The sequence below is a fragment of the Capricornis sumatraensis genome, chromosome 14 (assembly GCF_032405125.1).
Source record: "Capricornis sumatraensis isolate serow.1 chromosome 14, serow.2, whole genome shotgun sequence".
NCBI lineage: Eukaryota > Metazoa > Chordata > Mammalia > Artiodactyla > Bovidae > Capricornis > Capricornis sumatraensis.
Genome location: NC_091082.1, coordinates 72,348,211 through 72,374,670, shown reverse-complemented (window position 1 = coordinate 72,374,670; position 26,460 = coordinate 72,348,211). Strand labels below are relative to the sequence as shown.

General features: G+C 39.2%; 1 protein-coding gene across 2 annotated transcripts in view; it reads right to left on the bottom strand.

Moving 5' to 3' along the window:
• TSEN15 (tRNA splicing endonuclease subunit 15) overlaps positions 1-22,763 on the bottom strand; it is a 29,065-nt gene extending 6,302 nt beyond the window's left edge. For both annotated transcript variants that reach the window (XM_068986182.1, XM_068986181.1), the window contains exons 1-3: positions 22,611-22,763; positions 19,166-19,247; positions 18,759-18,894 (exon numbers count right to left, since the gene is read on the bottom strand). In XM_068986182.1, coding sequence (XP_068842283.1) covers positions 18,759-18,894; positions 19,166-19,247; positions 22,611-22,736 — 344 coding nt within the window. In that variant the 5' untranslated portion in view covers positions 22,737-22,763. The remainder of the gene's footprint in view (positions 1-18,758; positions 18,895-19,165; positions 19,248-22,610) is intronic.
• Positions 22,764-26,460: the final 3,697 nt, after the last annotated feature.

The window sequence follows — 26,460 nt, the reverse complement described above, 5'->3', positions numbered from 1 at the left end:
CTCCAAAGATCTCACCTCCTAATACCATCATCTTCTGAGCTAAAGATTTCACCATATGAAACATAGGGGACACATTTAGACTACAGCAGTGTAGAAGAAATAGTTCAGACTTTCCCAAAATTGTTGTCTCTGAATGTAAAGTGTCTCTCTTACAGACAGCATATAGTTGGATCTTGTTCTTATATTCAGTCTTATAATTTGTCCTTTGATTGGAAAGTTTAATCCATTCACATTTAAAATAGTATTAATATTGTTGGATTTACGTATGCCATTTTGCTATTTGTTTTGGGTGGCTCAGCTGGTAAAGAATCCGCCTGCAGTGAGGAAGACCTGGGTTCGATCCCTGGGTTGGGAAGATCCCCTGGAGAAAGGAACAGCTAGCCACTCCAGTATTCTGGCCTGGAGAATTCCACGGACTGTATAGTTCGTGGGGTCGCAAAGAGTTGGACACGACTGAGTGATTTTCACTTCCACATTCTGTATATCACGTCTTTTTTTGTCCCTCTGTTCCTCCTTACCTCCTTCTTTTGTTTTGATATTTTCTAGAATACTATTCTGATTACTTTGTGCTTTTTTTTTTAACTATACAGTTGATCTCTGAACAACACAGATTTGAACTGTGCAGGTCTATTTATCTATAGATTTTTTTTCAATAAATATGTATTCAATACTATAGTACTATGATCCCTGGTTTATTGAATCTGTGGATACAGAAGTGCAGACACAGAGGGTCATCTATAAAGTCATACTCAGATTTTCAACTATGCAGAGGACTGGCATCCCTAACCCCTGCATTGTTCAAGGGTCAGCTGTACTTTTTTGAGTTTCTTAGTGGTGGTTCTAGAGATCACACCATATGCACCTTAATTTATCACAATTTACTTAGAATAATTCTAATCCAATTTTAAAACAAATAGAGAAACTCCAATATAATTTCATTCCTTTCTCCCTCCTTTGTGCTATTATTGTCATATATATTATGACTATATACTATAAATTCAGTACAGTGTTACATTATTACTTTATACAATCTTGTATCTTTAAAAAAGTTAAGAGGAAAAAGGATACAAAATACATTAACCTACATATTTAATATTTCCAGTATTAATATTTCTTCAAGTTACTCTCTGATGTCATTTCTTGCTTCTTTACAGCCCCATCCTTTGTGTTAATATTATCATCTGTATTACTTCTTAATACCCTATAAGTCTGATCTGTTGGTTTTTGACAAAGGTACAAAGGCAATTCAATGAAGAAAATCTTTTTAACAAATGATGCTATAATCTGAAGATAGTATACTTCGATGTGTACAAATAGGATTACTATAATAATCAGTGGGGTGGCGTACATGAAAAGGCTTTACAAACTGACTGGTAGTCACTGAATACAGTATTTTTATCAACTATCTACACCAGATTTCCTTCTTTGAAAATTGGGACGGCTCAGAGGTTAAAGCGTCTGCCTCCAATGCAGGAGACCGGGGTTCGATCCCTGGGTCGGGAAGATCCCCTGGAGAAAGAAATGGCAATCCACTCCAGTATTCTTGCCTGGAAAATCCCATGGATGGAGAAGCCTAGTAGGTTACAGTCCACGGGGTCGCAAAGAGTCAGACACGACTGAGCGACTTCACCTTACCTTACCTTACCTTACCTTACCTTGCTCTTAAAAAACAATATCCACCTATATTGAATGGTATGATAATTAGCTAGCTTACTGCTCATATCAGAGGTTTACTTTATAAAGAGATATTTGGATGAAGCAACCATAAATATTAATCAGAAGTGTTATTACACAGCACTAATGGAAAGTAACATTCTGAAGCTACTGCAATGTACATAAACTTACAAATAAATTTCTTTAAATATCCCTAACTGGCAGGGTATGATGAAGATGGGACACAGATGGAAGGGGAGAAAAACAACTTAAGACAACTTTTACCTATTTCCTTTTTCTCCCAATATAACATGATTTAAATCAGAAATGTGTATGTGTATGTGTGTGTGCATGAATGTGGTTTTTTCCCCTAATGTAAACTGCGTGGGAATTCTAGCTCAAATACTGAAGTTTAGGATAGAAATTTCCATCTCATTCATATTTGTTTCCAGAGTTCTTTGATATAAATAGCAAAACATTTTCAGACTTACTCGAAACACCCATGTGGGAAACCCTCACATTTGAAAATTAGCTCAGAGTTGTAAATGGGGTATTGTCTTCAGAGTTGAGGGAAATCACTGTCAAAAATGAAATGGAAGTTCCCATCTCACAGCTCTGTTTATCCTCCGTGGAAGTGTGGGGGGGGAGGGTGGGAAATTACCAATGAATTTTCTCAGTAATAACAGAATTAAATCATTTCTCTGCCTCTGTTATTCAAAGCACTCTTGGGAAGTCTCACAAAGATTCTTGTTCAGGATCTCTTATAGTCAATGGCAATTTGTAACACATCATCTTTGTCTATTTGAGAATTGTCTTATTTGTTCCCTTATGGGGTACTAATAAACTCCTAAAGATGTTTACTTTGCGTTTGAGTCAATAGACTGTGCTTTCTCAATATAACAACAACAGGTTTCAAAGTTCTATTTTAAAAATCACACATGATTGTAGAGATGCTGAGGATAATGAAGCATCACTAAAATACTATAGTCTCATTTAACCTCTAACAAGCTCATAGTTTGAAATCTTAATTTAGAAACCACAGAACGAAGTTTCCTTATATGCATATTTTTTAAAAGCTCAGTTCTTTGGAAAGATATTGTAGAGATGTTACATCAGACAGATCTCAAATAATAATTTAGATAATAAAACTCTTTATAGTTCATATCTGATAGAAATTCACATATGTAAAATATAACCTATGTATTAACAATAAGATCTTCAGATTTTTGAGTTCATTACATTTTAAGGGAAAAATCCCACCTAAGAAAGAGATAAATCAGTATCATAGTTGTTGATCAACAGTAACAGAATTTGATGTTTATAACAGGTTTTTCTTTCTTATAAGTGTTTAGAGAGGAGCTCAGCATACTGAAAACAGTGATTCTGAAGTTTAACAAAGCTAACTTGAGAACGTATCTGAGGCAAACACACAGAGAACATTATTTGGCTACTGCCATTTCTCCAAGCTATTTAAATTCTTTCGATAAATCTTAGCATATATATATATATATATATATATATATATATATAGTTTTTTTTGGTAAGAACCCTACAATAGAGACTAAGTAATCTCTGGAAATTTGCACAAAAGGCAAAAAAGTTGAAGACAACATTAATTTTAACTTCAATCTTAATGCATCATGGGTTAAAATTATTATTAATTTCACCCCACAGAAGGCAATAAGTTCTTCTGTCCTCTTCAATGTGGCCAAATTGATACATGCTTTAGTATTGATAAAAGACATTAACTCCCTGATCTGCCTCATTATGATATATTGAAAGGACACACCATAATGCAACTCTGAAACACAATGCAAGATTAAATTGGTGCCCACGGGGCCTTACTCATCCACAGGCTCAACCCTCAAAGTTTCAAGAATAACAGACCACCCGCTAAGGGATCATGCCAATGCCTTCCTCATAAAAAATCAAGGCGGCTACAGTCTCAGGGGGGTTTACTCAACAATTAAGTGCCTGTGTGGCTATTTGCCCCAGTGGGAAGTCATTCTGCTAAAATAAACTGCAAGTTTGTTTTTTGTTTTTTTCTTGAGGGTAAGGAAAAAAAAAAATGCTATGCTAGTTGAAAGAAGCTGCCAGAATGGGTGGTTTCACCAGAGGCAGATTTCTAGCAGAGGTCGAATGAGGACACGCATCCTGATATGCAGGCAGACAAACGCCAGAAGTCACTTCATGAGTTATTAGACTTTAGGCCTCATATAAATTAATGATCACTTAATGAATTTGTAATAAAGAATATGTACTTTTGGAGAGAAGGAATATTTTTTACAGGGAAATAATAATGGAGTATCCTTCAAAAAATATGTAGCACTTCAGAATTAAATCTTATAACTAACATCTTTAAAAATGTTCTAAAGGAGGATCTGTTAGTTCTATTAACCCTTTACTCCACCATTACTGTAAGTCCTTCTTCCAAGGCACTTAGGCAAAAGAAGGGCGTGTTGAGCGGTGAAGATATGGATGAAAAACAATTTAACTAAAAGGTAAGGAGTCTATTCATAGCATCAGCAGAGGGACTCTCCAGATCTGTGACTGTTCTCTCCTCAGATGTAGACAGTTTCAGTTACCATGTAAAGTGTGGGAAAATCTTGCAAACAGATGAATTTTGTAGACACTCTAGTTTTTTAGAAACTCTTGTAAGGTTGCTTGGAGCAACCGTATGTTCTTTAAGATATTATTCAGCAACTTTCTTTTGCAGAAATTGAGTCATCTCCCTCACTCATCCAACAAATACCTATTTGACACCAGATATCAGGTACTAGGCTAGGCACAGGGGAAGTATTAATAGCAATGAACAGAACAGAGTGCCTGTTTCCATCAAGGAAGTGGGAGGAAGAAGAAAGTAAATAATATATAATACACTGGGTAGCAATAAATGTGGTAATAAAAGAGGGCCACTTTGTAGGTTGCAATAGTACAGAGGGTGAGACGATAGTAGCTTATACCAGCATGATATGGTATAGCAAAAGAGGTGAGAGATGGTCAGATTTTAGGTAAACTTTTAAGGGAGAAGTGACAGAATTTGTTAACAAATTAATTTGGAGGTCTGAGAACAGGTGGATTAAAACTAATCAGATTATCCTAGGAAGGTTAATATATGAAAGTCAGTCGCTTTCCTATATACCAGCAATGAACAATTGGAATTTCAAATGAAAAACACAACACCATTTACGTTAGCATCCAAAAAGTTAAATACTTTAGGTATAAACTAAGAAAAATACACACAGGATCTGTTTAAAGAAAACTATAAAACTCTGATGAAAGAAATCACAAGAGATCTAAATAAATGGAGAAACAGTCCATATCCTTGGATAGGAAGACTCAATATTATTAAGACGCCAATTCTTCCCATTGCGATCTATAAATTAAGCACAATCCTAATCAAAACTCTCAACTATACACCATTCTAAAAAAGGCAAAGCTACTGAGAGAGGTAAAAGTTCCGTGGCAGCCAGCAGTTCAGAGTGGGGGCAAAGGGATGACTATATGCAGCACACGGGATTTTTAGGGCAATAAAACTATTGTGTATAATGGTGGATATGTGACATTATGCATGTGTTAAAACCAGTAGACCTGTACAATAAAAACTGAACCTTAACGTAAAACTATGGACCTTACTTAATAATACTATATCAATATTGGTTCATTAATTACAACAAATGTACCACACTAAAGCAAGACAATAATAACTAATAAACGCTGTGCTGGACTGAAACTTAAGTGGGAAGCCTCTGTACTATCCACTCACGTTTTCTGTAAATTTAAAATTGTTCTAAAAGATAAAGTATAGATAGATACAAAGTGATAACTATCTGCAAGGTTTCTGGCCTGAGCTTCAGAATGCATAGTGTTGCCATTTATGAAAGAAGGCAAATAAAGAGCTTTTTTTTTTTTTTTTAACATGCATCTATTCTTTTTCAAATTCTTTTTCCATTTAGGTTGTTACATAATATCGAGCAGAGTTTCCCATGCTTACAGTAGGTCCTTGTTGGTTATCCAATTGCTATATTCTAAGTACATAGCAGTATGTACATGTCAATCCCAAACTCCCTGACCATCCTGCCTCACAACACTTCCCCACTGGTAACCATAGGTTAATTGTCTAAAGTTTTTGCACAGCGAAGGAAATCATAAACAAACCGAAAAGGCAACCCGGCACACAACAGACGCCTAATAAATGAATAAGCAACCTAAAATATGAGGCAGCAATATGCAATTTACTTTTTTATCTTTCCCCTCAAACAAAAAGATGCTTCTTTGACTCTAGATGGTCTATAATTCTATTAATATTCATTTCTATTCATATTTAATGCTCCAAGAGAAAGTATAATTATGGATATTCATAAAATTTTTTACTGAAAGTTATACTATTTTAGTATAAGAAGAATAAATAAAATTTTTATTTTTCCTACACATCTGTGTTTTAAAATATGGGTTTTTTCCTCTTTCCTCAAAAAAAAAAAAAAACACTGGGTACAATGGATTTAAAAATAAACAACTGGTCCATTTTTATTATTTGGGTTACTGCTGTGAGAACACATAAACAGCTAATAAAATATTTTTAAAATAATTATGTCCTTTAAAAAAAGAAAAATTACTCTTTACGGGCCTTAAAAACTATATTTAAAAGCTACATTAACTCCGACAAAGTAAAAAGAACTGCAGTCAGGAAGAATGCATTCTTTTGAAACACTAAAAACCTTGACAACAACATTGCAGGAAACAGGTTGATACAGTTTAATAAGCTAAGCATCAGATTAAAAACTCACAGGATTTCTAGTCTAACTTTGGCTCTGACACTATTTTTATGTATAATGAATTTTTTCACTTCTCTTAAAGCATAAATTATATAAAGATCTCACCAAAAGAGTTCTGATCAAATCAAATGGCAAAAGTTATTAGACTTTTAGCCTTATGGCTGCCCAACTAGCAGATAACCACTCTGGTATATGAAATGGTAAAGGCTATTTTTCCCCTAATTTCCAGAGTGATGTTCAGACAGGAAGATGCTAAGAAAGGGAACATTTGGAAAAACTGCCTTTCAGATAAACTGGGAGAAGGTACCCATTTTAGAGAGGTTATCAATCACCATACATCAAAAGAAACGCCACTAATTTGTGGAAGTGGAGGGATAAAACGGTCATCGGAGAGGTTCCATCCTCACATAAGCTGTCCACTATCCTTCTCTGGCACTGAGAGAAGAGAGTCATTTATAATTTAGTCAGGTTTAAAAGGATGAATGATGCATTGGTATTACTCAGCAAGGAACTATAGCCCTTTGTAACAAAAGAGATTTATTGAGCATTAAAAAAAACAGTATCTTAACTGTCCCTGGATCTCATAATTGTAAAAAATACTCTGCTCAGCTGTTTAAAAACAATTATCTGCTCAGCTTTTTAAAAAAACTTATATATAAAAACAGATAAGCTTAAAATATGGCAAATGGGGTTTGAATTTTCAGCACCTCTCTCATGTTTTACTGAGGAAATTAAATTGATATGGAAATTGGAAGATGACATAGTTCTACCAGGAAAAATAAAATAAAACTGACAGCTAAAAAACACAAAAATATTTTTTTTCCCCTCACAATTTGCTATGGGTCCTTGTGTAAGTTTCTTAAGGAAGGTATTTTCCCATATACAACTACCCATAATACTAGTACTATTACAGAAGCCTATAAAACTACCTTAATTTTGTTGTAATAGACTTCATCCATTTAGGGACAACAAATATCAATGTTAGGATGGCAAGAATACTGGAGAGGGTTGCCATGCCCCCCCTCCAGGGGATCTCCTGACCCAGGAGGGAACCCAGGTCTTCCACACTGCAGGCAGATTCTCTACCATCTGAGCCACCAGGGAAGCGCAATATTGTACAGCACATGGAACTCTACTTAATGTTATGTGCCAGCCTGGATGAGAGTCATGACTGGGGGAGGATGGATACATGTATATGTATGGCTGAGTCCCTTTCCTGTTCATCTGAAACTACCACAGCATTGTTAATCGGCTATACTCCAATATAAAATAAAAAGCTTAAAGTTTGAAAAAAAAAAAAAGAGAAACACATGTTCTATCTCTGGGTTGGGAAGATCCCCTAGAGTAGGAAATGGCAACCCACTCCAGTATTCTTGCCTGGAAAATTCCATGGACAGAGGAGCCTGGAAGGCAACAGAGGACACACACACACTAATTTCATGTATAAAGTGCTTTAGAGAAAACAACGACCACAGACTGCACTTTTGCTCAAAGTACTGCATTAACTCACTGCTATTCAAACACACAGGACTTCCCTGGTGGCTCAGACGGTAAAGTGTCTGTCTACAATGTGGGAGACCCGGGCTCCATCCCTGGTTTGGGAAGATCTCCTGGAGAAGGAAAGGGCAATCCACTCCAGTACTATTGCTTGGAAAATCCCATGGACAGAGAAGCCCGGTAGGCTACAGTCCATGGGGTCGCAAAGAGTCGGACACGAGTGAGCGACTTCACTATTCAAACACATTTGGTCTGTGATGGAATCTGTCTGTATTCTTGCCAAAAACTACATACATAAAACCAACAGGGGCCAACCCTGGGAAAATGAGTAGGAAATGGATACAAAAACTGTCTGGGCATTCTGAGAAACTGACATAGATATAACATTAAATGTTGCCTAGAACTGTTACCTTTTAAGGAGTCACCAAATAATTGGGTTGGCCAAAAAGTTCATTGGAGGCTTTCCATTAAATTTTATTGAAAAAAACCTGAATTAACTTTTTGGCCAACCAAAACATATACACCATAATATAAATAATGGAAAGAATAAGCTTTTCAAATATATATGCCACTCTCTCACTCAGTAGTCAAGCTGCAAGACAGTTACTACCATAGTTTTAAGGACTACGGTGAGATTATTATCACTGGGGAAATAGTTCATAACTAAGTTTAATTAACTATGAAAATGACAGAGTGTGGTCCAGTATTACAAACAAAAGATTCTAAAACTTGGGCCTTCAGTAAAGGTAACAGCTAACAAGCCTTAGGTACACTGTACCCTTTGTGGATAACATGCAGTTGCACCCACTGCAACTGCCAACTCCTCTGGCTCTTGGGCTTTGTATACTACCCAAATTCCCTAGTAATAAAAATGTCATTTTAAGTTTGTGAAGAATATAGAACATTTACAATAAAGAAAAACACCACAATCAAGCAGCTAAGCAAGACAGTCTAGGATAGTGGTTTACAGCTGGTGTGCTCAGGTTGATCGTACAAGTGTATGGTAATTTATTTCTAACAACAAAGCTTCAAAGTTGGCAGGCTATATTTTAACATAAAATTAATATTCCCCATAATATATCACCATTCTCACCCACTCACATTCTACTATGCTTTCTCGGGTGAGAGTCAGAGTGGGGAGTCAATACAAAGAGGTCCTGGGAACAATATACAAACTCAAGCTCTAGGATATCTATACTGTAGTTCAAGGAGAGTGGACTAGAATCATGGGTCAGGACAACAATAAAGGTGAAATAAAAGTTAAAATAAAGGTTAAAACCACCAGTCAGAGCTGGGCATTAAGCATCAGTAGCTACTAAGATCACACAGAGAGGAAACCAGACATTACATGTCTCCTGATGAAAGAATGGACTACCAGCTAGAATCTGATGCAATTGCATCTAACCAAGCTCATGGTTTCAGCTGCCAATTTGCAGAAAATACAGAGGACAGGGAAACATGTTGAAATGCACCATGAGTGAGCAATCGACAAACCCATACTACGGGAGAGTATGTATGTCAAACAGCCTAGGTTCTTTAACAGAAAAATTGTGAGGAAAAGAGAAGGATAGAGGCAGAACCCACACATCAGGAGTGGGTAAGCCACTAGTCTATGGATCAATCTGGATGCCCTCTGTTCTTGTAAATGAAGCTATAGGGACATAGCCACACCCATCTGTTCATGTATTTGTCTAGGGCTGCTTTCCCCCTAATGTGACAGAGCTAAGGAGTTGCAACAGAGACCAAACAAACGGCCAGCAAATCTCAAAATAGTTACTATCTAGAGCTTTATGGATAGCTTGTTGATCTCTACGGCAGATTAACAGAGTTTTACAGGATATAACCACAAACATTTTTTAATGGCAAAATTTATGAGATACAAATAAGGAACTGCTTTATTTGTAGAAATTAAATTGATTTTTAAATGTACAGAAAAAAATAAAAGGGCATTACATGCCTCCTGATAAAAGAACAGACCACCAGCTCTAGTCTTATTAATATGATAATAATCAAAGCCCTGATTCCAGCTGCCAATTTGCAGAAAATACGGAGGACAGGGAAACATTAAAATGCACCATGAGTATACCATCCAATAGTATACCAAAATAAAAGTTATCACCATAAAAGTAAGAATAATGGGAAAGGAAAAGGTTATGCTTAGCACAGGGCACACTGAAGGAGTTCTGAGATGGCTGGAAAGGTTTCCTTTCTTGACTAGGTGGTGGTTACAAGTGTTCAAAATGTTCTCTTTGTAACGTAGCCTATGCATTTATACTGTGCTGCTTTCTGCTTTTTATTCCCCAATAAGAGATTTAAAAGTCACCAGCAAAGTAAGAAGAATGATAGCTATGAGACTTTGTTATCTACAAGGAGATTCTGGTGCAATTCATTGAATCCTTTATTATCTTTTGGAAATAGTACAGCATAAATAAAAACACCTTTTTAAGCTCAGCTTTTTATATATGAAATTTGGATAAAACAAGAACTCTGTATACCACTAAGGGTTCTAGGTCTAATGACACAAGTGAAGGTGCTCTACAATTCTGTAACATTCTCTACCAATGCAAAATATTCTTATAACCACATGGAATAAGCTACTGCGTCATTCCCCTGCAGAAAGTCCTTCCACAACACCATCCACGCAGCAGTACATTTTAAGACCTCCTTCTAGAAACCTAGGACTCAACAGACATGCTTCAGGGGTAGGGAATCATGTATATTGTACAGACTGGACCTTGCACAAAGGTGCTAGGTAAAAGGATGTCTGAAATCTGTTTGATGGAGCTTGCCAAACCTGAATCCTGGTGAAGACTTTTTCTGTATGTCCAAGGGAGTCCCTTTTTTCTAATTCGCTCCAAAGCAAGTCATGAACTAGCTGTTCAGTTCAGTTCAGTTCAGTCGCTCAGTCGTGTCCGACTCTTTGTGACCCCATGAATCACAGCACGCCAGGCCTCCCTGTCCATCACCAACTCCCGGAGTTCACTCAGACTCACATCCATCGAGTCAGTGATGCCATCCAGCCATCTCATCCTCTGTCATCCCCTTCTCCTCCTGCCCCTAATCCCTCCCAGCATCAGTCTTTTCCAGTGAGTCAACTCTTCGCATGAGGTGGCCAAAGTACTGGAGTTTCAGCTTTAGCATCCTTCCTTCCTTCCCAGGGCTGATCTCCTTCAGAATGGACTGCTTGTAGGCCTGTTCAAACATCGTCCCAGATCTACCTTTTGTCAAATTTAACATCATAAACTGTCTGAAAGGATTCTGCATCAGTAAGCTAAAACATGAACAAGCACATCTTACGTCTGTACCTCCCTGGTTAATTCCTCTTCTGTGAACTGCTGTTCATTTTCTTTGCCCATATTTTTCATCTGGATTGCTTTTTCCCTCAAGTCACAGAAGTTATTTACATATTCTGATTGAATCTTTGTCAGCTATACATCAGTAAATCTCTTCTCCTAGTCTAGGGAAACTTCTATATTGTCAGTGGGACTATGAACTGATAACCTTCTGGAGAGCAGATTACTAATAAGCAGTAAAGATGCAGGTGTAAATGCTGTATGTCCCAGCCATTTCACCTCCAGGTTTCTCCCTTAGGGAGACTCTCATACATGAGAACAAGGATATACTTACATGGGATATTCATTACAGTATAATTTGTAACAGCAAAAAAGTATAAACAGTGATGTCCTTGAAGATGTATGTAACACTTCCTCCCTCATTTCCCACCCATCCCTCTTTCCCCATGCATTCTATTCATTTGTTCATTAATGGCCTTAGCCCATGCCATAAAGCACCTACTCTGAATCAGATTCCATAATAGGTAGGCAGTCACAACTTCCACTTGTCTTGCTAATACATGGTTTCTTAGCACTTTCAGGAGGCTTTTCCCATCCTTCTGGGTCCTGATACAACCTTAAGTAAAGTGCTTGTCAGTATACCCCACTACTCCTGTTATTCAATTTGTTGTTGCTGTTTAGTCGCTAAGTTGTGTCTGATTTTTTTGTGACCTCATGGACTGTAGGCCACCAGGCTCCTCTGTCGATGGGATTCCCCAGGCAAGAATACTGCAGAGGGTTGCTATTTCCTTCTCCAGGCATTAAACCCAAATCTCTTGCATTGCAGGTGGATTCTTTAACACTGAGCCAATAGGGAAGCCCTGTTATTCAATTACCTAATAGTAAACTAAGTGGAGGTGGTCCCAAATTACTGTTAATTAAATTTCTGAACAAAGGACAACTTTAGTTCCTAGATCTCATCTAACAATTACCAAAAAATGAAATAACATGTATTTTCCAAGCCAACAATTAGAGCTAGAACATTACTTTCAAGAGAAAGTCTTAAATACCATATGGTCACAGGCATATGTAGAATCGCACACCCATACGAAAGTTCATAGACACAGAAAACAGATAGGAGGTTGCCAGAGGCAGAGGGTAAAACAGGTGAAAAGAGTTAAAAAGTATAAACTTCCAGTTATAAAGTAAATAAGTCATGGGTATGTAGTGTACAGCATGGTGACTATAGTTAATAATACTATATTGCATTATTTGAAAGTGGCTAAGAAAGTAGATCTTAAGGGTTCATATCACAAGAAAAAAAACTCTAATTATATACAGTGACCAATGTTAACTAGATTTATTGTGGTAATTATTTTGCAATATATGCAAATGTCAAATCATTATGTTGTACACCTGAACCTAATACAATGGTGCATAACAATTATGCCTCAGAAAAGAAATAGGCTGTCTTGATCAGCACAGTATCTCTAACACAGACCACCTCCTGACATAAGTCAATAAATATTTGCTAGGTAAAGACTAAAAAATCCAAGCAATATTGTCTGACAATAATAATTTTTAAAGTGAACCCAGGGATTTCTTTTTATAGATGGTTTATTATCAAATAAAGAGCTGTTTATTCTCTTAAATTTAAAAAAAATGTATTTTTTTAAGGTGAGTTACCTTCATGAATTCCTACCCAAATACTTTTAGGACTTGTCTTAATGAACTTCCTCCCTATACAAGACGGCCAGAGATTCAAAGTCAATAATTTTCTTTGTGTTACTAATGAAGGAAAATTCCTACATTAACCATGAATGTCTGAAATTGCACTATTACTGTTATATATGTAACATTTTATATAGAAAGTACACATGGGAGTAAAAATAGATTAAAGTTTGCCTATTACCTAAAAATATCACTCCTGTTAGAACCTGAGGAATGAAATCAAACACACAAATCTTTGAGGTGAGAACGTTTTATGCCATAGAAAGCATAATAAATCTAATGTGTACTGGGTCCCATTTGTGCTATTTTCTATATTCTCATTCCACTGCCTAATATAATCATGAATATTTATATAAAAATAAGACACACAGACTAAGCTCTCTGCTTTATTAAATACAAGAGTACAAAAACGGATTACTAAGTTAAACTTCCAACTAATTCTACTTAAAGAAGAAAACAAAAAGCTAGAAAAGCAATGATCACAATTAGGGAAAAACTAGAAATTAATTGGGCAAATTTATAGTTCTAGATTTATGAAATGATTTTGATTCAAACAGACTATATTCATTTTGTTTTTAGGATTAAATATGTTAATTCTACATGGGAGTTCCTTGTCCAAATAAATAACAATAATACTAGCTAGGATGACATTGTTACAGCAATTTAAAGACACAAAGGGAGAGTCTGAAGGAGTGAATTATTATGTCTCTTAGATAGAAGCATTATTGGAAATAAAGCTAGTTAAATTGTTGTGTATTGATTCTCAAAACACACAGAAAAATCTCACAGTAAGAAGCCTCTCAAAGAATAGTATAAATAGCCTGAAATATCAAAAGATAATTCTCATAACAAATCATACATACCAGAAATATTTAATAGAAATCTAAAAATTAGCTTAATATAATTTTATGGAATACGCACAATGAAAAAATAACCAATTATGGTAGCTTTGATTTGGAAGGGATCTCACATATTATCTACTGATAACCTGTAACCTTCAATAAAAGACAAAGTGAAACTCAAGAATTGTGTGTCTCCAGTCATAAAACAAAAATCTGTACCAAGACCAGAATCCAGGTCTTCTGGCTTTAGTCCACGGTCCTTCTCCTAAATCAATATGTATTAATTCTCTAGAGAATTAGGAAAAAAGCAGGTATTCATCAAAATGCTTCATGTTGGAATTTAAGGTGCTCTGCCTTCTTCCCTTTTGAATTATGGTTCTGGACTCTTGAGAGTCCCTTGGACTGCAAGGAGATCAAACCAATCAATCCTAAAGAAAATCAACCCTGAATATTCATTGGAAGGACTGCTGCTAACGCTGAAGCGCCAGTACTTTGGCCACTTGATGCAAAAAGCTGACTTACTAGAAAAGACCCTGTCGCTGGGAAAAACTGAAGGCAAAGGAGAAGAGGGCAGCAGAGGATGAGATGGTTAGACAGCATCACTGTCTCAATGGACATGAATCTGAGCAAACTCTGGGAGATACTAGAGGACAGAGGAGCCTGGCATGCTGCAGTTCATAGGGTCACAAAGAGTCGGACATGACTTAGTGACTGAACAACAGCTCCAAGCCCTCTTCCCTACTTATACACCCACTCAAATACACCTATGTCTTTATCTGTCCTCTCTACCTGCCCCATAGCCTCAGAGGTTCAGGTGCTCCTCTTCCAGCTCAGGATTAATCTCTTTAACTAGTCTCCTGAATCCTCCCCTCCCCATCTTGCAAGAAACTTGGCTCCATTACTCGTTACCTTCACTTCTCAATGTTCAGCCTTTCTCTAGGACAGTTCACAGCACAGCTGGCTTACCTCAGAACAAACAAGTCAGAAAGAGAGTGACCAACAGAAGCCACTGTTTTTTTTCCCCAAAGTATCATTGATTTACAATGTTTCCGGTATACAGCGTGTGTGTGTGTATGTGTGTGTCTGTGTGAGTCCCTGGGTCAGGAAGATCCCCTAGACGAGGGCATGGCAACTCACTCCAGTATTCTTGCCTGGAGAATCCCATGGACAGATGAGCCTGGCAGGCTACAGTCTTTGGGTTGCAAAGAGTCAGACATGACTGAAGAGACTGGGCACACATGTATGCTAAGTCACTTCAGTCGTGTCGGACTCTGTGCGACCCCACAGACTGCAGCCCACCAGGCTCCTCTGCCCATGGGATTTTCCAGGCCAGAGTACTGGAGTGGGTTGCCATTGCCTTCTCCAACACATGTATATATGTGTGTATATATACACATACACACGCACACATATAGATAGATATGCTCTTGTCAGTTGAATGCTTACAAATATTTTCTCTTATTCCATAGGTTGTCTTTTCATTTTGTTTATGGTTTCCTTTGCTATGTAAAAGTTAAGTTTAATTAGGTCCCATTTACTTATTTTTGCCTTTGTTTCCATTGCTCTATGAGACAGATCCAAAAAATAGTGCTGTGATTTATTATGGCCTGCCTAAGTTTCTTCTGGGAGTTTTATAATACTCTGTCTCACACATAGGTCTTTAATTCATTTCAAATTTATTTTTGTATACAGTGTTAGAGAATGTTCTAATTTCTTTCTTTTATTAATAGATATAGCTGTCCAATTTTCCCAACATTACTTATTAAAGAGACTATCTTTCCTCCATTGTATATTCTTGCCTTCTTTTGGCAGATTAATTGACCATAAGTGTGTGGGTTTATTTCTACACTCCCTACTCTGTTCCATCAATCTATACGTCTGCTTTTGTGCCACTACCATACTGTTTTGATTTCTATAGCTTTGTAGTATATTTTGAAGTCATGGAACATGATTCCTCCAGCTCCATTCTTCTTTTTTTAAGATTTACTCCATTTCACAAGATTTATTCAAGAATCGCTTCATTTTTCTTTCTCAAGATTACCATTGCATCAAAAAGAATAGAATACCAAGGGATAAACCTACCTACCTAAGGAGGCAAAAGACCTGTACTCTGAAAACTATAGGACACTGATGAAAGAAATCGAAAATGACACAGACAGAAAGAAAAATATACCATGTCCTTGGATAGGAAAAATCAATACTGTTAAAATGACCATATGATCCAAGGTAATTTATAGATTTAGTGCAGTCTCCATCAAATTATCAAGAGCATTTTTTACATTGGAAAAGACCCTGACACTGGCCAAGAGTGAAAGCAAAAGAAGAAGGGGGCGGCAGAAGATGAGATGGTTAGATAGCATCACCAATTCAAGAGAAATGAGTTTGAATAAACTCTGGGGGATACTGAAGGACAGGGGAGCCTGGCAAGCTGTAGTCCACGGGGGTCACAAAAAATTGGATAATGACTCAGGAACTGAGCAACAATTTTTCACAGAACTAGAACAAAAAATTTTCCTTTGTATGGAAACACAAAAGACCCCAAATAGCCCTACATCTTCTATAATCTGATCTTAGAAGTAACATCTCATCACTTTTGCCAAGTTTTATGTATTAACAGTAAGTCAAATAGTGAAAACTATGGTATAATCACACGATGGAATGGAGACTCCCTGGTGCTCCAAGGGTTAGGATGCTATGCTTTCACTGCCGAGGACCCGGGTTTGATCACTGGTTGGGGAACTAAGACCCCACAAGCTGCTCAGTGCACAACACCCACTCCCCAACAAAAAAGCAAGTCACTAATTCCAGCCCACACTCCAGGGAAGGGAATTACACAAGTGTGACCATCAGAAGGCTGGATTACAAGAAGCCATCTTAGAAGCTGCCTGCCACAGCTTCTAAGGAAGAAAACCAGAAAAGGAGGCTTTTTAACTGGATACCAGGTCTTCTTACGAAGCAAGCAATTGGGAAAACCTGGTACTGGCATAAGAATAAATATGGTGACTAACAGAATATAAAGAGAGGCCAGAAACAAATCAAAGCATAGCTCCACAAAGATGGCATGTCAGATAATAAGGAAAGGAGGGACTATTCAGTAACTGGAGGCAGAGAAAAATGGTCATCCAACTGAAAACAGGGTCCCTAGCCTTCCTCTCATAACATTAAAATGAGCAACTTCAAAACTCTTAGTGAAAATACAGGTGAACTTCTTTTAAATCTTTACTTAGGAAATAGCTCTTATATTAGATATAAAGTGAAAGTGAAAGTGAAGTCGCTCAGTCGTGTCCGACTCTTTGCGACCCTGTAGCCCACCAGGCTCCTCTGTCCATGGGATTCTCCAGGCAAGAATACTGGAGTGGGTTGCCATTTCCTTCTCCAGGGGAAGCTTCCCGACCCAGGGATTGAACCAAAGTCTCCCGCGTTGCAGACAGATGCTTTAACCTCTGAGCCACCAGGGAATATATTAGATCTTTATATATTAGATATCTTTATATATTAGATATAAAGATATTGATTATTAAAATTAATAAATATGATTATGTTCAAACTAAAAACTGCTATTCATCAAAAGATACCTGAAAGACAGATTTTTAGAGCTGGGAAGCACAACCAAAAGGGTTACTATCAAGAATATATAAAGAACTCCCAGGAGTCAATGAGGAAACTACAAATAATCCAATAGGTAAAGGATGTGAAAATGCATTTTTCAAGAGAGGAAATAATACATATATACATAAATGTTCAATATCAGAGACCTGCAAATTAAGACCACAATTAGACGAGCCATTCAACTGACAACAACTGAAAAGTCAGAGAACAGTAAATGTCAGAGACCATACAGCTTCCAAAGATCTTATTTACTGTGCAGGGGAAAGTAAACTGAGGCAACCACTTTGGAAAATAGTTTGAAACTATCCCCTGAAGTCAAACATGAGCAACACTCCATCCTCAGGAGAGATGTGAAAACTATGGTATAATCACATGATGGAATGCTATACAGCAGCCCACTCTCCTGGCCAAAAGACACCATAATATAACCTGAACAATATAAAGCAAGCCTCAAAAGATTACATGCCTTTTTACAAAGTTAAAAATATCTAAAATGAAGCCACTCCCAAAGAGCATGAAAAATACAGTAACATTTTACAGTAAATAAACACTTGTTCAACACTCATATTTAACTTAGTTCTCAAATTACCAAGAATAAAGCCATGATTCCTATACCCCAAACTCCTTTTAAAATATATTGTTGCTGCTGTTTAGTCACTAAGTCATGTCTGACTCTTTGTGATCCCATGGTCTGTAGCCTACCAGGATTCTCTCTGTCCATGGGATTTTCTAGGCAAGAATAATGGAGGGGGTTGCCATTTCCTCCAGAGGATCTTCCTGACCCAGGGATGGAACCCGTGTCTCCTGTACTACAGGCAGATACTTTACCCCTGATCTACCAGGGAAGCCTTTAAAATATATTACTAACTCTAATTTAAGGATTCCTAGTGTTTTATGCTGGAGAAAGAAATGGCAACCCACTCCAGTGTTCTTGCCTGGAGAATCCCAGAGATGGGGGAGCTTGGTCGGCTGCCGCCCATGGGGTCGCAAAGAGCCGGACACGACAGAAGCGACTTAGCAGCAGCAGCAGCAGCAGCGCTTTATGCTGGAGAAGGCAATGGCAACCCACTCCAGTACTCTTGCCTGGAAAATCCCATGGACAGAGGAGCCTGGTAGGCTGTAGTCCATGGGGTTGCGAAGAGTCGGACATGACTGAGCGACTTCACTTTCACTTTTCACTTTCATGCATTGGAGAAGAAAATGGCAACCCACTCCAGTGTTCTTGCCTGGAGAATCCCAGGGACGGGGGAGCCTGGTGGGCTGCCGTCTATGGGGTTGCACAGAATTGGACGACTGAAGTGACTTAGCAGCAGCAGCAGCAGCGCTTTATGCAGGAAAGGAACTAACCTGCTAAACAAAAATCAAAATCAGCTGCCCACCTGTTATGGCTGAGGGAAGCACTGATGGGTGTAGGTACCACAGTCTGTAACCCTTCTCCTTCTATCTCAGTACCAAGAAGGCAGATGAGCTGGAGATCTGGTAGTCCCACACAGTTTACTTCATGCCAGCTTTTACCTGGAAGTGTATCATCGAATGGACAACAATATTTATCAAAATAATAAAAGGTCTAAACATCTACCTAATACTCAGCTGAGCAAACATCACTTATAATGCTATGTCCCTTTATCTTTCTAGTATTTTCTGTTACTCATAATTCCCAGTGTTAATGAATAAAGAAATCACAACACTGACAAATTAACAGCAAATGCATAAATGCTATATCCCGACCCAACTCATTCCCCCACGACAGCCCCAATAACAAAACAATAATAAACAAATTACTTACTCTCCATGAGGTCCAGGTAAACCAAGAATGCTATATAAACTTGGGTGGCATCTCCTATATCTAATTCCATCATTTCTAAATACTGAAAATCAAAATGCAATTGTCAAAGAGAGAAGGAAGAATCTCTTAGCATTTTCTTTCAATTAACAACTAGTCAATAGATAATGTATAAGACTCTCTTAAAGGTATAGTGGGAGTTACTTGGCAATTAAGCCCTGACCCCTATCTCTTAAAAAAATTTATGGATTGCTAGGGTAAACACATACACACTTGCAGATAAATAATAATATGTTACAGTAAGTGGCTAAAAACCAAGCGAATGGAAAAAAAAAAAAATGACACAAGAGGTCAAAGGAGCTGCACTCAGGTGGCTTGGCTGGTAAATGTTTCCTGGCAGAAGTGGGATGCAAACTGGGCCCTGAAGGACATGTATGAATTGAGTAAACAGAGAAAGAGTGACAGTGTGAGTAATCACATGAAAGTGGAAATAAGCAACATGGATTCAAGGGCCTAGGAAGAAACCTACCTGCCAGGAGTAGAGACATCTTCATAGGACTTTTGTCGGGGCAGGTTAGCGGGAGCCTCTGATTCCCTGGTCTCATTTGCCGGTGGAGAAGCTGTGCTAGAAGAGCATTCCTGGCCCCTCTCCCCACCCCTGCTCACTCAAGAGTAGGGAATTCGTTAACTGTTGAGTTTCAAAGAAAGGATCAAGGAAGCTGCTGCAGCTTTCAGACTCGTTGGTCAGCACAGAGCAAACATTCCTCAGGGCCTGCCCCTGCAGGAGAGTCCTGAGGTATTGCAGCTCTGTCAATGACTAGGTGGGTGGGGAGCAGGGTCAATGCAGAGGTGAGGCATCTGCAGACCCACCTGGGTGTACTAAAGTCACAGTTTCCATCAGCATCCACCAAAGTGTGTACAGATGCAGGAAAAGAGGAGTGCTACTAATTGTCCTCCTCAACCTCACATGAGTTTGGAAATGACACCAAAAAAGCAACTGGGGACCAGGGGGTGAGGTCTTGATGGCCAGGGTAAAAGGATGAATTTTACCCTTCAGGAAATTCTCTAAATATGAGAATTACATAACCAAAGTGCTGTTTAAGGATGATAAATCTAATCCTATGTTATTGGATTGACCTAAGCCTTTGACTGTGTGGATCACAATAAACCGTGGAAAATTCTAAGAGAGATGGGAATACCAGACCACGTGACCTGCCTCTTGAGAAACCTGTATGCAGGTCAGGAAGCAACAGTTAGAACTGGACATGGAACAACAGACTGGTTCCAAATAGGAAAAGGAGTACGTCAAGGCTGTATATTGTCACCCTGCTTATTTAACTTCTATGCAGAGTACATCATGAGAAATGCTGGCCTGAAAGAAGCACAAGCTGGAATCAAGATTGCCAGGAGAAATATCAATAACCTCAGATATGCAGATGACACCACCCTTATGGCAGAAAGTGAAGAGGAACTAAAAAGCTTCTTGATGAAAGTGAAAGTGGAGAGTGAAAAAGTTGGCTTAAAGCTCAACATTCAGAAAACGAAGATCATGGCATCCGGTCCCATCATTTCATGGCAAATAGATGGGGAAACAGTGGAAACAGTGTCAGACTTTATTTTGGGGGGGCTCCAAAATCACTGCAGATGGTGATTGCAGCCATGAAATTAAAAGATGCTTACTCCTTGGAAGAAAAGTTATGACCAACCTAGACAGCATATTCAAAAGCAGAGACATTACTTTGCCGACTAAGGTCCATCTAGTCAAGGCTATGGTTTTCCAGTGGTCATGTATGGATGTGAGAGTTGGGACTGTGAAGAAAACTGAGCGCTGAAGAATTGATGCTTTGAACTGTGGTGTTGGAGAAGACTCTTGAGAGTCCCTTGGACTGCAAGGAGATCCAACCAGTCCATCCTAAAGGAGATCAGTCCTGGGTGTTCATTGGAAGGACTGATGCTGAAGCTGAAACTCCAATACTTTTGCCACCTGATGCAAAGAGCTGACTCATTGGAAAAGAGCCTGATGCTGGGAGGGATTGGGGGCAGGAGAAGAAGGGGACAACAGAGGATGAGGCTGGATGGCATCACCGACTCGATGCACGAGTTTGGGTAAACTCTGTTGGTGATGCACAGGGAGGCCTGGCGTGCTGTGATTCATGGGGTCGCAAAGAGTCGGACACGAGTGAGCAACTGAACTGAAGTAATTTTCAAACTGAATAATGCAAATGCAGAGCTGAAAATCAAACAACTAATATCTTTTCTTTTTTTAAGCTCAATTAGATCCTTCAAGAAAAAAGACTGAAAGAAAAGATTTGATGGTTCCAGCCTATAGAGCATTTGACTTTAAAGAAAAAAAAAACCCTGCAAGTATGAAAATTAAATAGTAACATCATATCTAGAAATAGCTTTTAAAACTTATTATTGGTGTTTTATTTTAAATATTTAGGTAGTGGCTACCATAGGTTGAGTGCTTTACTAATATTAACTGACTTAATCCTCTAACAACCCGATAAAGTTAGTACTATTCTTATCTCCATTTTACAGAAAAGAAAACTGAGGAACAATGAGATAAAACATTTTTCTTCCGACCCCACCTCCCAAAAAAAAGAAAAATCACAAAGCTGATTACAGAACCAGGATTCAAACTCAGGCAGTCTGAATGTATGCTCCTGACCACCATGCTCCTTCTCCATACTTTGGTTCTTTGATGGCACTGAATAATATCTCCATGTTATCATTCGTTTTTTTCACCCTGAGACGGTGTAAGGGGATCAGAGCAGGATAAAATCAAGCAAGAGAAGATGAAAAGATCTTCCATTTTTTTCCTTTTCTGGGATGTTTGTAGATCATTATCTACGAAATACTGCTCTCCAGCAGAAGACTGCAATTATATTCAAACAACTAGACCAAAGTACGTAGTCTCTGAGATTTCTGCAAAACTCATATCCATTCACTGTTCATTCATTGCTTGGGCCATAGCTGGTAAAAGGCAGCAATTTGCCAAGAGGCAAATGAGGACTGTGCCTAAAACTTTGATCATAGTAGACTACTACAGCTCACTCAAGGCCCACGAACTGGGAAAAGTTCGTGGGTTCCGCTTGGTTACTATGAGGATTAAATGAGACCATCCCCAAAAACGACCCTAAACAGCAAAACTCAGATTAATGGTGTGGCTGTAATCTGGCGATGTTCCCTCCAGTTAAAAACGGTCCGAGGGAGGCGAGGCGGAAGGGGGCGGTGTCAGAACAATAGTTTAACTCATTGAAACAAACAAAAACAATGTTGACTGCAGCGGGCCGTGAGCAAAAAGAATCCCCTTTCCGTGAGGTTCGCGGGAAAACTGCGATCCCATTGGGTGGGGAGTCAAGGGCCCAAGGGGGAGCACGGCCCGGGGGTCCCGCCTTGGGTACAGGCCTGGGCAGGGCGCCCTGCTCCTCTCGCGCCTGCTGACCTTAGGGTGCGTGCCCATCCAGGCGTCCTCGGGGGCCCACGGGTGGGCGCTGCCGCCGCCGCGATCGTCGCCCGGGCGCTCATCGCCGCAGCCAGCGGTCTGCTGGGACTCGCCATGCTCCTCCATACCCGGCCTTGCGGCGCGCCCGTGGTGCACCGCGCCGTGCTCTCCGCGCCCGGCCAGAAGCAGAGACTCGCGCGTCTGGGTTCCGCCTCCGCGTCGTGTGTTGCGCCGGCGCGGGAGAGCTCAGGTGCTGGGAGGATCCGCCCCACCTTCAGACCAACAGAACTTTAACCTGAGCGAACGCCCTCCCGTCTCCGGCTGAGCTTATTCAGATCTGGGTGGGTGCTAGCGTGAAGAAGGATCAGAAGCTCTTAATTCTCCTTACATCAGCGCCATTTACAACTCTATTGAGAAAATGGGGGCTCCTTAAGGCCTCTTTGCCCTGACGTGTCAGCTCAAAGTGTGGAAGTGGATGAGATCTCCAGAGAAGAAAGCGGAAAGGAGAGAGACCGGAGTTTCAAGAAACATATTTTTAGGGTGAACCGACCGCTTAGGATTAGAGGAGCAAGAGTAAACACGAGTTGTTGAATGTAAATACTAGTGGTTAGAAAAGCAGGAGGAAACCAGCTTAAGCATGTGACGTGGAAGTCAAGAAGGCTGAGCAGTTTCAGACAGGCAGTGTAGGACATTTTAAGCATTTATGGATTTACTGTGAGTGAAATAGGAGGACGCTAGAAGTTCCCATTATGTTTTCTGTGTCCCTCTGCCTGAAGTGCTGAGACTAGATCTTAGGGGTCAAGGGTGGAAGCAAGGACTGCTTAGGAGGTATTGCGTTAACCAAGGCATGAAATGACTCTCTCAAGAGTCAAAGTGCCAGACAGGGATAGAACTTCTGCTTCCAAATATGACAGACTGAGATTATACCCCAGAAGAAAACATCTATAAAAACTGGACATAATACAAAAATAGAAACTAGATATTAGGACACATACCTAAAAGAACATAACACAAAAACAGGTATTCCAGAATACCCTGGAATGCGAACAGAAGCACCCGAGCCTAGTCAGGAGGGCAAGCTTGCTTGTAGGGCGATGAAGCCCCACAAGGAAGGTTTCCCTTTTCTTGGAGTTAGCTTGAGCTAAATGCAGAAGAGCCAAGTTATTGGAAAAGACCCAGATGCTGGGAAGGATTGAAGGCAAAAGGAGAAGAGGACTGCAGAGGATGAGTTGGTTAGACAGCATCACCAACACAATGGACATGAGTTTGAGCAAACTCTGGAAGACAGTCGAGGACAGAGAAATCCGGTGTGCTGCAGTCCACTGGGTTGCAAAGGGTCCGACAGGACTTAGCAACTGAACAACAAAAATAAAGTACAGTCTGGGAGGCAGGCTCTTCAGCAGCAGGGGCACATGTGGGAAAACTCTCAGTTTTTCTTATCTGTAGAAGCAAAAAGTGAAGCCAGAAAACATTGAAAGCTGAAGAGATCAAGAAATCCCCAAAGGGTAGGAGCCAGAGAGAGAGGATCCCCAAACTCTGCTTTCATCTCTGAACAGATCCTGAAACAAAATCCCAGCAGTTCGGTTAAAAACAAAAGATCTGAACTGAGACTAGAGTTGTCCCCCAAGAAAGAGAGTTTATGGTTTAAATGTAGTCCAGAGAATCACCTGCTAATGCAAAGAAAATAATACTCATCTTAGCAAAATAATGCAATCCAGAACATCCACAGTTCATCATTCATAAAAGTCCAAGATACAATTCAAAACTAGTGACATACGAAAATCAAGAAAGTGGATCACATTTTCTGGAATCTGACCCTGAGATGAATCAGATGTTGAGATTGACAGAGGAAAACTTTAAAGCAACTATTATAACTATCCTCAATGAAGTAAAACACAACATGTTTTCAGTGAATAAAACTCTCAGGAGACAAACAAACAAACAAACTTCATCAGAGAAAATGAAAAAAAGGATCAAATAGAAATTCTGAAGCTAAAAATTAAAATTTCAGAGATACAAAATTCACTGGGTGGACTTAACAGCCAGATGGAAATTACAGAGAAAAAAATAAATGAATTGAAGGTACAGCAAGTCATCCAAGACATCATCCAAAGTGAACAACAAAGAAAAGATGATTAAAAAAAAATAAACAGAGCTCAGAGAACTGCTACATAATATCAGACAATCCAACATATATGTAAATGAAATACTAGAAGGAGGAAAGAAAGAGAATGGAACAGAAAAAAATGAAGAAGTTAATAATCCCCCAAGTTTGATGAAAGAAATTTACAGGTATGAAATACTAAATGAATACCAGGTAAAATAGACACAGTGAAGTCCATGCTGACGTCAAAGTGTTGAAAGCCAGATAAAAAGCTTGAATGCATTAAAAAAATGCATTATGTATAGAGAGAAATGTATCCTGTGATGTAAAAACCACACATGAAGATTCATAAATTGCCCTAGAATGTATTAAATTTGAATGAACTTATTAACTTTTACCTCTTCAAACAGCTGCTGCTGCTGCTGCTGCTGCTAAGTCATGTCAGTCTTGTCCGACTCTGTGCGACCCCATAGACGGCAGCCCACCAGGCTCCCCCGTCCCTGGGATTCTCCAGGCAAGAACACTGGAGTGGGTTGCCATTTCCTTCTCCAATGCATGAAAGTGAAAAGTGAAAGTGAAGTCGCTCAGTCATGTCCGACTCTTCAAAACCCCATGGACTCTAGCCTACCAGGCTCATCTGTCCGTGGGATTTTCCAGGCAAGAGTACTGGAGTGGGGTGCCATTGCCTTCTCTGCTTCAAACAGCTGCTAAGCCCTAAAGAAGCAAATAACTCTGAAATTAGTAGGTTCCTTGGGAGAAGGCAATGGCACCCCACTCCAGGACTCTTGCCTGGAAAATCCCATGGACAGAGGAGCCTGATAGGCTGTAGTCCATGGGGTCACTAAGAGTCGGACATGACTGAGCGACTTCACTTTCACTTTTCACTTTCCTGCATTGGAGAAGGAAATGGCAATCTACTCCAGTGTTCTTGCCTGGAGAATCCCAGGGATGGGGGAGCCTGGTGAGCTGTTGTCTATGTGGTCGCGCAGAGTCGGACACGACTGACATGACTTAGCAGCAGCAGCAGTAGGTTCATTGACAGTAATTCAAGTAATTAGAGGTCTAAAGATCCCAATCAGTTCAGGTGATGGAATTTAGAAGCATTTAGGAGCATTCTGTTGCTCATATGAGGAAAGGGGAAGTTTTATAAATAAGGAGATCCAATGGAATAGGTACTAGGTGAACAGGTCTAGACATCTTCAGGGGAAGATTTTCAGCTTAAGGGGAAGAAAAAAAAGATGTATGGGGCAGAGAGGTTAGAGAATCCCAAAAGTATACAGAAAGATATTTCAACTGAAAAAAGAAAAAAAAAGCAACAGGCTAATGCTAGCCTTTGGCAAATAAATGAAGTTCTATTGCCTAGAAAAAATGTGATCTATTTAGCATGAATATTAAATGTTTCTGACTTTTAATGTCATTGTCTATTACAGAAAGTTGAAGAATGAAAATAGATTGTCCCTTGGCTTCCATACTAAGCAATGGAAACTTATTTATAAGTAAATCTTGGTGATTTGGAGTAGCTAAGAAAGAAAACAAAAGATTTGGGACTACTTAAACAGCCTGGTAGGAGAAGGGGATGATAGAGAATGAGATGGTTGGATGGCATCATCGACACGATGGACATGAGTTTGAGTAGGCTCCGGGAGTTGGTGATGGACAGAGAAGCCTGGCGTGCTGCAGTCCATGGGGTCACAAAGAGTCAGACACGACTGAGTGACTGAACTGAACTGAAGTGAACAATGTCTA